At 43.1% G+C, this 12,899-nt stretch overlaps 1 protein-coding gene across 1 annotated transcript in view; it reads right to left on the bottom strand.

Moving 5' to 3' along the window:
• Positions 1 to 382: 382 nt before the first annotated feature.
• Positions 383 to 12,899, bottom strand: part of dnah12 (dynein, axonemal, heavy chain 12) — a 260,737-nt gene continuing 248,220 nt past the window's right edge. The window contains exons 71-73 of the mRNA XM_060835852.1: positions 10,054 to 10,145; positions 9,838 to 9,905; positions 383 to 573 (exon numbers count right to left, since the gene is read on the bottom strand). Coding sequence (XP_060691835.1) covers positions 383 to 573; positions 9,838 to 9,905; positions 10,054 to 10,145 — 351 coding nt within the window. The remainder of the gene's footprint in view (positions 574 to 9,837; positions 9,906 to 10,053; positions 10,146 to 12,899) is intronic.

Genomic DNA, 12,899 nt, shown 5'->3' on the forward strand with positions numbered 1-12,899 from the left:
AAATATATCTAAAAATATATTAATGTATGCTTTTGTGATATAAGCATATAGATCACATACTTTATTTAATCTTTCTTTCACATTTGAAGTGTAGATTTCCTCTATAAACATGCAAATTCAATTTCATTTCCTCCTACATATTATTTAAGGAAGATTAAAAAATGCAGAAAGATCACTTTCCAATATAGTATATGTTTGCTTTTGTATTGATAATTAATTTGAAATTAGACTATAAAAGACTTAAACAAAACCAAAAATAAGATTAACAATGAGAAATGTTATTTTAAAGTGCTCTCTTATGGCTGATGTATACCGAAGTTAAAAATATAAAATCAGAGTTCCAGTTGAGTGCAATTCTTATCTTCTTTAAAAAAATTTGATTCTAGTCATCCAGTTGACAGAGTAGTGCAACACCACGTTTGATCCAATGATGAACTGGTTTATCTGTTGGCAAACGCAGAGCAATAACAAAATTGGTTGAATGTCCAGTGGTAGAGAGGACTCCTTTGCGCTCACTTGTTTTGTAGACTGGGCAGACATAGTCATTTGAAGTCTTGAAGAGTGTTCTTTTATCTTCAAATAAAATAAAGTTCAATTTAGATGCAGAGTCCTCCATTCAATGTATTTTAAAAGTGATTGATCATGACTTAAACCCTTTTTTTGTTTTTATTTAGCTGTGGAAAATCAGAGTCAAAAATGTGGTGCTGTAAAAGCACAGCAGGTCAGGCAGCACCTGAGAAACAGGAGAATCGATGTTTCGGGCAAAAGCCCTTCATCAGGAATGAGGCTGGGAGCCTAGGGGCTGGAGAGATAAATGGGAGGGGGTGGGGGTGAGGGGGAAGGTAGCTGAGAGTGTGATAGGAGGAAGAGGTGGGGGTAATGGTGATAGGTCAGAGGGAAGGGTGGAGCGAATAGGTGGGTAGGAAGATGGACAGGTAGGACAGGTCATGAGGGCGGTGCTGTGGATTTCACCAGTTTCCTCATTTTCTCTCCCCTCACCTTATTCCAGATCCAACCTTCCAACTCAGCACTGCCTTCATGGCCTGTTCTACCTGTCCATCTTGGTGTCGGTGTCAGACTGGGTCGACAAAGTTAAAAATCAAACAACACCGGGTTATAGTCCAACAGGTTTATTTGGAAGCACTAGCTTTTGGAGTGCTGCTCCTTTATCAGGTACTTGTGAAGTATGTGATCATGCTCACAGAATTTATAGAGGAAAAAGTGAGGTCTGCAGATGCTGGAGATCAGAGCTGAAAATGTGTTGCTGGAAAAGCGCAGCAGGTCAGGCAGCAACGTCGAATTTCCTGTTCCTTGGATGCTACCTGACCTGCTGCGCTTTTCCAGCAACACATTTTCAGCACAGAATTTATAGCCAAAGGAGTCCAGTGTCATGGAGATGTGATACAGAAAACAATCGTAGATTAAAACTATCATCTTTTGTAATGAGAGGAAGCCTAATTTAGATGGTATTAGGCATGAACTTTCAAAAGCTAATTGGGGGCAGATGTTCGAAGGTAAAGAGATAGCTGGAAAATGGGAAGCCTTCAGAAATGAGATAACGAGAGCCCAGCGATAATATATTCTTGTTAGGATAGAAGGAAAGGTTGGTACGTGTAGGGAATGCTGGATGACTAGAGAAATTGAAGGTTTCGCTAAGAAAAAGACAAAAGCATATGTTCAAGTATAGACAGGGTAGATTGAGTGAATCGTTTGAAGAGTATAAAGGCAGTACGAATATACTTAGGAGGGAAATCGGGAGGGCAAAAAAGAGACATGATATAGCATTGGCGAATAGAATTAAGGAGAATCCAAAGGATTTTTACGAATACATTAAGGACAAGAGGATAACTAGGGAGAGAATAGGGCCTCTCAAAGATTAGTAAGGTGGCGTTTGTGTGGAACCGCAAGAGATGGGGGAAATATTAAACGAATGTTATGCATCAGTGTTTACTGTGGAAAAGGTCATGGAAGATATAGAATGTAGGGAAATAGATGGTGATGTCTCGAAAAATGACAATATTACAGAGGTGGAAGTGCTGGATGTCTTGAAAAGCATAAAAGTGGATAAATCCCCAGGACCTGATCAGGTGTACCCGAGAACTCTGTGGGAATCTAGAGAAGTGATTGCTGGGCCTCTTGTTGAGATATTTGTATCATCGATAATCACAGGTAAGGTGCCGGAAGATTGGAGGTTGGCAAATATGGTGCCACTGTTTAAGATGGGCGGTAAAGACAAGCCAGGGAACTATAGACCTCGGTGGTGGGCAAGTTGTGGGAGGGAATCCTGAGAGACAGGATGTACATGTATTTGGAAAGGAAATGACTGATTAGGGATAGCTTCTCGGGTACACCTGATCAGGTCCTGGGGATTTATCCACCTTTAATTGTTTCAAGACATCCTGCACCACCTCCTCTGTAATCTGGACATTTTGCAAGATGTCACCATCTATTTCCCTACAGTCTATATCTTCCATATCCTTTTCCACAGTAAATACTGCTGCAAAATATTCATTTAGTATCTCCCCCATTTTCTGCAGCTCCACACAAAGGCTGCCTTGCTGATCTTTGAGGGGCCCTATTCTCTCCCTAGTTACCCTTTTGTCCTTAATATATTTGTAAAAACCCTTTGGATTCTTCTTGATTCTATTTGCCAAAGCTATCTCATGCCCCCTTTTTGCCCTCCTGGTTTCCCTGTTAAGTATACTCCTACTTCCTTTATACTCTTCTAAGGCTTCATTTAACCTATCCTGTCTATACCTGACATACGATTCCTTCTTTTTCTTAACCAAACCCTCAATTTCTTTAGTCATCCAGCATTCCCTATACCTATCAGCCTTTCTTTTCACCCTGACAGGAATATACTTTCTCGGGATTCTTATTATCTCATTTCTGAAGGCTTTCCATTTTCCAGCGTCCCTTTGCCTGCAAACATCTGCCTCCAATCAGCTTTCGAAAGTTCTTGTCTAATACCGTCAAAATTGGCCTTTCTCCAATTTAGAACTTCAACTTTCTGATCTGGTCTATCCTTTTCCATCACGATTTTAAAACATATTGAATTATGGTCGCTGGTTCCAAAGTGCTCCCCCACTGATGCCTCAGTCACCTGCCCTGCCCTATTTCCCAAGGTAGGTCAAGTTTTGCACTTTCTCTAGTAGGTACATCCACATACTGAATCTGAAAATTGTCTTGCACGCACTTAAGAAATTCCTCTCCATTTAATCCTTTAACACTATGGCAGTCCCAATCGATGTTTGGAAAGTTAAAATCCCCTACCATAACTACTCTATTATTCTTACAGATAGCTGAAATCTCCTTACAAGTTTGTTTCTCAATTTCCTTCTGACTATTGGGGGGGTCTATAATACGATCCCAATAAGGTGATCATCCCTTTCTTATTTCTCAGTCCCACCCAAATAACTTCCTTGGATGTATTTCTGGGAATATCCTCCCTCAGCACAGCTGTAATGCTATCCCTTATCAAAAATGCCACTCCCCCTCCTCTCCTGCCTCCCTTTCTATCCTTCCTGTAGCATTTGTATCCTGGAACATTAAGCTGTCAGTCCTGCCCATTTCTGAGCCATGTTTCTGTATTTGCTATAATATCCCAGTCCCATGTTCCTAACCATGCCCTGAGTTCATCTACCTTCCCTGTTAGGCCCCTTTTAATTGAAATAAATGCAGTTTAATTTATTAGACCTACCTTGTCCCTGCCTGCCCTAATTGTTTGATTCACTTCTGTTCTCAGCTGTATCAGTCTCAGATTGATCTCTTTCCTCACTATCTCCCTGGGTCCCACCCACCTGACTAGTTTAAATCCTCCCAAGCAGTTCTAGCAAATTTCCCTACCAGTATATTAGTCCCCTTCCAATTTAGGTGCAATTCGGCTTTCTTGCATCGGTCACTTCTACCCCAAAAGAGATTCCAATGATCCAAAAATGTGAATCCTTCTCCCATACACCAGCTCCTCAGCCATGTATTTATCTGCTCTATCCTCCTATTCCTGCCCTCACTAGCTTGTAGCACTGGGAGTAATCCAGATATTACTACCCTTGAGGACCTCCTTTTTAAATTTCTGCCTAACTCTCTGTAATCTCCCTTCAGAATCTCAACCTTTTCGGTTCCAATGTGGACAATGACCTCTTGCTGGCCCCTCTCCCCCGTGAGAACATTCTGCTCCCTCTTTGAGACATCCTTGATCCTGGCACCAGGGAAACAACACACCATTCTGCTTTTTCGCTGTCTGTCGGTACCTTGGACTACAGAATCCCCTAACACAATTGATCTCTTGGAAGCCGACGTACCCCTCATTGCGTTAGAGCCAGTCTCAATACCAGAAACTTAGCTGTTCATGCTATGTTCCCCTGAGAATCCATCACCCCCTACATTTTCCAAAACAGCATATCTGTTTGAAATGGGGATATCCACAGAAGACTCCTGCCCTAGGTGCCGACCTCTCTTACCTTTCCTGGAGTTAACCCATCTATGTGACTGTATCTGAGACTTTCCCCCCATCTTATAACTGCCATCCATCACATACTGTTGCAAATTCCTCATCGCTTCTATCTGTCTCTCCAACCGATCCACTCGATTTGATAAGATTTGTATCCAACAGCATTTATGGCAGATATAATCCGCAGTAACCCTTAAACTCTCTTTAAACTTCCACATCTGACAAGAAGTACATATCACTGCAAAGGCCAGTTTTGCTCCTTCACAATCTACAGACCCAGAAAATAACACTGTCTTATTCCTCTACAAAACACTGCACCAGGTTAAATTAATAGCTATGGCTTATATTTTAAATTTAATCAAGAGACTTATCTCCAAAAACATATAATCAAGAAAGAACCCACTGTACTCACTAACACAGCCTTTCTCTTGGACAGACTTAAAACAACAATTAACTTATCTGATTCTGTGTTGTGAACTTCGTACAAATTGCTTCCTCCAAGATTAGGTGTGAAATTCACTGTTTCTTAATTTTCCCAGATGCACTCCGATTCAAAAACAGCAAAGACAGTAACTATGCAGGTTTTCTCTCTTTCTCTCTTTCTCTCTTTCTTTCTCTCTCTCTCTCTCCTGCACTGTCCTCACTATGTGCTTCCTTTGTCTGCTCTTTTCCCTTTTAAAACTGCTGTTGTTTTGACTTTTATTTTTCAAAGTTCCAAAACAATGCAACAGCAAATAAAACAGGAATTGCTGCTCCTGAAATTCAAGGAAATCACCTCCAGCACCTAAAATACCTCAAAAAAAGGAGCAGCTCTTACAGCCAGAATTTTTCCCATCCTCCATCTTGGATTACCCAGAATCCAACCTCAAGTTGCTGCGAGAGGGGAGATCCAACCGAAGGGAGCAGGTATACCAACTTGATCAGGTTCCCTGGGGCTGACCGAGACACTTCCCCATCAGCTCATCTCCCAAACATGGAGGAAATGAAAGTAAAAGCATAATCAGCGGGCGGGAAATATCTGGGAGAGGGTGGGAAAAGAGGGTGGAAACCAGCAGATGAATTTCTTTTAAAAAGAATTTAATAACCTTCACGTTCTCGTAGTAGCTGCCGCTCGATAACTTTTCCATGTCAGTGAAACAACCTCCAGATTCCTTCCGGATGTACCCCAGTAAGTGATTCACCACCTCATTGACCTGTCTCGATGCCTGGGATTGCTGCAGGTCCTCAGGTTTTCCACCACATTCCGCAGCACTTTGTTCAGCGTTGCAGCCTTCTGCCGCTGGGTACATTGCTGCTATCCGCAGCAGCCGCCCTCCCCTTCCCCTGGACCCCGCTGCCCGTCCTCCTGCCATTCCCTGCCTTACTGCCCCCGCTCTCCCAACATCCCCTCTGGGGCTGTCGCTGTTCTTCAGGCGGGTTGCTGATCTCCCACAATACCTCCTCCTTGGACCTTCTCCCCTCCTGGCCTTTCAGGATGCCGGCGGCTGCTCGGCCCAAGCCGCCTGGTTTCCCTGCGTTCCCGCTGCCGACCCCCCTGATCCTGGCTCCAGCTTTGGAGTTCGCTCCCGCTCAGCCCGGCGCCTTCCTCTGGCTCATCGCCTCAACAAGGTTCCCCATGGGAGACTGATTAGCAAGGTTAGAACTCATGGAATACAGGGAGAACTAGCCATTTGGATACAGAATTGGCTCAAAGATAGAAGACAGACGGTGGTGATGGAGGGTTGTTTTTCAGACTGGAGGACTGTGACCAGTGGAGTGCCACAAGGATCGGTGCTGGGTCCTCTACTTTTTGTCATTTACATAAATGATTTGGATGTGAGCATAAGAGGTATAGTTAGTACATTTGCAGATGACACCAAAATTGGAGGTATAGTGGACAACGAAGAAGGTTACCTCAGATTACAATGGGATCTTGATCAGATGGGCCAATGGGCTGAGAAGTGGTAGAGGAAGTTAATTTAGACAAATGCGAGGTGTTATATTTTGGGAAAGCAATTCTTATACACTGAATGGTAAGTTTCTGGGAAGTGTAGCTGAACAAAGAGACCTTGGAGTGCGGTTCATAGCTCCTTGCAAGTGGAGTCGCAGGTAGATAGGATAGTGAAGAAGGTGTTTGGTATACTTTCCTTTATTGGTTAGAGTATTGAGTACAGGAATTGGGAGGTCATGTTGTGGCTATAATGACGTTGGTTAGACCACTTTTGGAATATTGCGTGCAATTCTGGTCTTCTTCCTATTGGAAAGATGTTGTGAAACTTGAAAGGGTTCAGAAAAGATTCACAAGGATGTTGTCAGGGTTGGAGAATTTGAGCTATAGGGAGAGGCTGAAGAGGCTGGGGCTGTTTTCCCTGGAGCATCGGATGCTGAGGGGTGACCTTATAGAGATTTATAAAATCATGAAGGGCATGGATAGGATAAATAGACAAAGTAGGTATGTATATGTGTATCGGTGTCGGTGTCAGCTTGGTTATGTATGTATGTGAGTATGACGGGGTGTGTGTGAGAGGGTGTGTGTGTTGGTGTGAGTGCAGGTGGTGCATGTGTGTGCATATTAGAGAGAGAGAGAGAGAGAGAGAGAGAGAGAGAGAGAGAGAGAGAGTGTGTGTGTGTGTGTGTGTGTGTGTGTGTGGTGCAGTGGGGTCGCCTGTAGCATGACACGAACCCAAGGTCCCGGATGAGGCCATTCCCATGGGTACTGAACTTGGCTATCAGCTTCTGCTCAGCCATTCTGTGTTGTGCTTGTCCTGAAGTCCGCCTTGTACAATGGTCACCCAAAGGTCCAAGGTCCTAGGGAGGGAACACTCCTGCCTGTTGATTGTTGTGTGGTGTCCATTCGTCCGTTGTTGTAGCATCTGCTTGGGCTCGCCAATGTACCGTGCCTCTGGGCATCCTTGTCTGCAGCGTATTAGATGGACCACATTGGCCAAGTTACATGAGTTCTCATTGTGTACGTGGTGGGAGATGTCCCCACTTGAAATTGTGCTACCCATGTCAATACTCTGACATGTCTTGCAGCGGCTTCTGTAGCAGGGTTGTATAGTGGTGTTGTCCTGAATGCTGGGCAGTTTGCTTCGAATCATGATCTGTTTAAGGTTTGGTGGTTGTTTGAAAGGTGAGAAATGGAGGCGCAGGGAAGGTATTAGCAAAGTGCTTATCCTCATCGATAATATGCTGCAGACTGCATCATGAGATTATCCGTGGTTTGTGGTACAGTGAGGTGCTGAGATACCATCCTTGATGGAGATGCATGTGTCCAAGAATGAGACAGATACTAAAGAACACTGTTTAAGAAGGATGGTAAGGACAAGCCAGGGAACTATAGATCAGTGAGCCTGATGTCGGTGGTGGACAAGTTGTTGGAGGGAATCCTGAGGGACAGGATGTACTTGCATTTGGAAAGGCAAGGACTAATTAGGGATAGTCAACATGGTTTTGTGCCACATGTCCCATGTCCCACAAACTTGATTGAGATTTTGAAGAAGTAACAGAGTACATTGATGAGGGCAGAGCGTCGGAGGCTGAGGGGTGACCTTATAGAAGTTTATAAAATTATGAGGGGCATGGATAGGGTAAATAGGCAAAGTCTTTTCCCTGGGGTCAGGATTCCAGAACTAGAGGGCATAAGTTTAGGGTGAGAGGGGAAAGATATAAAAGAGACATATGGGGCAACTCTTTCACACAGAGGGTGGTACGTGTATGGAACGAGCTGCCAGAGGAAGTGGTGGAAGCTGGTACAATTGCAACATTTAAGAGGCATTTGGATGGACATATGAATAGGAAGGGTTTGGAGGGATATGGGTCGCGTGCTGGCAGGTGGGACTAGTTTGGGTTGGGATATCTGGTTGGCATGGACGGGTTGGACCGAAGAGTCTGTTTCAATGCTGTACACCTCTATGACTCTAATAGTCCATGGTAAGTCTGATGGTGGAATGAAACTCATTGATATCACCATGTAGTTGTTTCAGTGACTCCTCATCATGGCTCCAGAGGAAGAAAATGTCATCAATGTATATGGTGTATAGTGTTGGTTGGAGGTCCTGTGCAGAAAAGAAGTCTTGTTTGAACTTGAGCATGAGGATGTTGGCATATTGAGGTACAAATTTGTTCCCCATGGCCATTCCGTGTGTCTGGATGAAGAACTGGTTGTCAAAGGTGAAAATGTTCTGGTCAAGGATAAAGCAGATGAGTTGTACGATGGTGCTCATAGATTGGTGGTGTTGAGTACTGAGGCTGTTGCCCTGATGCTGCCATCGTGCGGGATGCTGGTGTAGAGTGCTGAAATATCCTTTGTGACAAGGAATGTTCTGGTTTGACAGGTTTGTGGGTGCTGAGTTTCTGTAAGAAATCCGTAGTGTTACGACAGAAGCTGGGTGGGTCCCCTGTGTACTGGGGTTCAAAATGCCTTTGACTTGGCCAGAGAGGTTCTCACATAGGGTCCCATTGCCTGATACGATGGGACGTCCTGGTATGTTGGCTTTGTGTATCTTCGGAAGGACACCACTCATCAATCATCAGGCAGGAATGTTTCCTCCTAGTCGGGAAACACTTCAGTGGTCTGGGAAATTCAGCCTCAGACTTTCGGTTAACGTCCTCCAAGATAGACTTTGGGACAAGCAACAATGCAGAGTGGCTGAGCAGAAGCTGACATCCAAGTTTGGTACCCATGTGAATTGCCTCAACCAGGACCCTGGATTCATGTCACACTGCAGGTGACCCCACTGCACGATACACACACACACACACACACACACACACACACACACACACACACACACACACACACTGTGGGGTGAATTTATTTTTGCAGAATTACATTTTATTTTGCTCAAAAATTGCATAAATCCATGTAAAACTCTATAAAATTATACAGAGGGTTTGTCAGTCTGACATAGTATTGGGACACCTATTGTTTAAAAAGCTGAGCTATTTTAAGAAGGTAATTTAAAAGAAGATCTGGAATTTACATATCAAAGAACAGAAACCAGTGTATCTCATTATAAAAGATATAAGTCTGGATCTAAAATTATTTACTGTATCACATCCCCATGACAGTGGACTCCTTTGGCGATAAATTCTGTGGGCGTGAGCTTAACCTCCACAACCAATTGATGAAGGAGCGGCACTCTGAAAGTTAGTGCTTCCAAATAAATCTGTTGGACTATAACCTGGTGTTGTGTTATTTTTAACTTAAACTGATGTCATACCAGAAAATAATTGTTTTGACAAATGTTTAGGAAATGGCCTTAAATTATGCTGTGAGATAGCAGCATATAAACATAACATATCTGTCAGAAATTTTCCTGTGTTATTATTCAATCCATGATTTCAATGACAGAAGCCCAAAAGGGAGAAATTTTGTTGAGAAAAATCAAAGCATATTTACTCACTTGGTTTTATCCAGATGACTGGCATTAAATCAAAGAGGACTTTTGGAAATTGCTCAGCCATTAATCCTCTGCAAGGAAAGGGAAAATAATGTGATAGAATAAAAATCACAATAAATTTGCAATAACATCTCACACAATGGCCAAACAATTACAATGACACTGCTAAAATAATTTTCAATTTGGGGCAATTCAACAAATTTGATTGTTCCTGCATACTTCTCTCGATCCCATCGGGCACCGTCAAGGAACACTCCATGAATGTAAGCTCCATCTGATGGTGACTTTGTTGCTGTGTCTGTAGACAGGACCTAAAGAAATAAAACATTTCAATTCCTGTTTTTTAATCAAAAACACAGCTAAGATTCCAATTATGCCATGAATTTTAACAATATCGTCATTAGAATAGCAGAATGTATCGCTGAACATCGGAGTGCATTGGGAAAATTAACAGTGAAATTCAAAACTAATCTTTGGAGAAACCTGTTTGGGAGAGGTCACAGCACAGAAACAGATAAGTGGATATTTTGAGCGTGTCCTTACAGTAAGTCTGCTGTACTGAGTAGAGTGGGTTCTTTCTTGATTATATGTTTTATTGAGACATGTCTCTTGATTTAGCTTAAAATATAAGTCATAAGTATTAATTTAACCTGGAGCAGATTTTTGTCCTTAGATTGAAAGAAGCAAAGGCCTTTATTAGAGTGATATGCTCTTCTTGTCGAATGTGGGAGTTTAGGGAGAGTTTACTGGTTACTGACGATTATATCTGCAATAAATGCCGTTGATTGTGAATCCTCCCAGAACAAATGGATCAGTTGGAGAGACAGTTAGAGGCAATGAGGGAATTTACAAGAGCAAGGGGATGTGATGAATGACAGTTATAGGAAGGGGGAAAAGTCACAGATACAATCACATAGATTGGTAAACTCTAGGAAAGTTAAGAGAGGTAGGTGGTTAGTGCAGGAGTCTTTTGTGGCTATCCCCTTTCAAAAAAATATGCTGTTTTGGAAGATGTAAGGGATGATGGATTCTTAGGGGAACGTAGCATGAACAGCCAAGTTTCTAGTATTGACACTGGGTCTAATGCAATGAGGGGTATGTCGGGTTCCAAGAGATCGAATGTGTTAGAGGACTCTCTAGTCCAAGGTACAGACAGACATTTCTGTGCCCAGCAGCGAAAAATCAGAATGGTGTGTTGCTTCCCTGGGCCAGGACCAAGGATATCTCAGAGAGGGTGCAGAATGTTCTCAAGGGAGAGGGGGGCCAGCAAGAGATCATTGTCCACTTTGGAACTAGCAATATAGGAAGGGAAAAGGTTGAGATTCTGAAGGTAGATTACAGAGAGTTAGGCAGAAATTTAAAAAGGAGGTCCTCAAGAGCAGTAATATCTGGATTACTCCCGGTGCTATGAATTAGTGAGGGCATGAATAGGAGGATAGAGCAGATGAATGCATGGCTAAGGAGCTGGTGCTTGGGAGATTGATTCACATTTTTGAATCATTGGAAGGTCTTTTGGGGTAGAAGTGACCTGTACAAGAAGGATGGATTGCACCTAATTGGAAGGGGATTCATCTACTGGCAGGGAGATTTGCTAGAGCTGCTCAGGAAGGTTTAAACTAGTAAGTTGGAGGGGTGGGAACAAGACAGCTAGTGCGGAAAGAGCAGCACGGTAGCACAGTGGTTAGCACTGCTGCCTCATAGCACCAGAGACCTGGGTTCAATTCCTGCCTCAGGCATGTTCTGGTTTCGTCCCACAGTCCAAATATGTGCAGGTTAGGTGAATTGGCCATGCTAAATTGCCCGTAGTGTTAGGTGAAGGGGTAAATATAGAGGAATGGGTCTGGGTGGGTTGCTCTTCAGAGGGTCGGTGTGGACTTTTTGGGCCGAAGGGCCTGTTTCCACACTGTAAGTAATCTAATGGTACAATTTAGAACAAAGGTGAGTCAAATAATCAGGGCAGGAAAGGACAAAGCAGAGAACAAGGTAGGACTGATAAATTAAACTGCATTTATTTCAATGCAAGAAGCTTAACAGAAAAGGCAGGTGAACTCAGGGCATGGTTAGGAACATGGGATTGGGATATCATAGCAATTACAGAAACTTGGCTCAGGGATGGGCAGGACTGGCAGCTTAATGTTCCAGGATACAAATGCTATGTTCCAGGATACAAATTCTATGGTGGGGGGGGGGGGGGGGGGGGGGGGTGCGGCGCATGGCGTGGCGTTTTTGATAAGGGATAGAATTACACCTGTTCTGAGGGAGGATATTCTCAGAAATACACCTAGGGCAGTTATTTGGGTTTAACTGAGAAATAAGAAAGGGATGATCACCTTATTGGGATCGTATTATAGACCCCCTAATAGTCAGAGGGAAACTAAGAAACAAACTTGGAAGGAGATCTCAGTTATCTGTAAGAATAATAGGTGGTTATGGTAGGGGATTTTAACTTTCCAAACATAGACTGGGACTGCCATAATATTAAGGGTTAGATGGAGAGGAATTTGTTCAGAGTGTACAAGACAATTTTCTGATTCAGCATGTGGATGTACCTACTAGAAAAGGCAAAACTTGACCTACTCTTGGGAAATAAGGCAGGGTAGGTGACTGAGGTGTCAGTGGGAGAGCACTTTGGGGCCAGCGACCATAATTCTATTGGATTTAAACTAGTGATGGAAAAGGATAGGCCAGATATAAAAGTTGAAGTTCTAAATTGGAGAAAGGCCAATTTTGACGGTATTAGGCAAAAACTTTCAAAAGCTAATTGGGGGCAGATGTTCGCAGGTAAAGGGGTGGCTGAAAAATGGGAAGCCTTCAGAAATGAGATAACAAGAATCCAGAAAAAGTATATTCCTGATAGAGTGAAAGGAAAGGCTGGTAGGTATAGGGAATACTGGATGACTAAAGAAATTGAGGGTTTGGTTAAGAAAAAGAAGGAAGCATATGTAAGGTATAGACCGGATAGACCGAGTGAATCCTTAAAAGAGTATAAAGAAAGTAGGAGTATACACAAGAGGGAAATCAGGAGGGCAAAAAGGGGGCATGAAATAGCTTTAGCAAATAGAATT

This window comes from Hemiscyllium ocellatum, chromosome 14, assembly GCF_020745735.1.
Source record: "Hemiscyllium ocellatum isolate sHemOce1 chromosome 14, sHemOce1.pat.X.cur, whole genome shotgun sequence".
NCBI classification, from domain to species: domain Eukaryota; kingdom Metazoa; phylum Chordata; class Chondrichthyes; order Orectolobiformes; family Hemiscylliidae; genus Hemiscyllium; species Hemiscyllium ocellatum.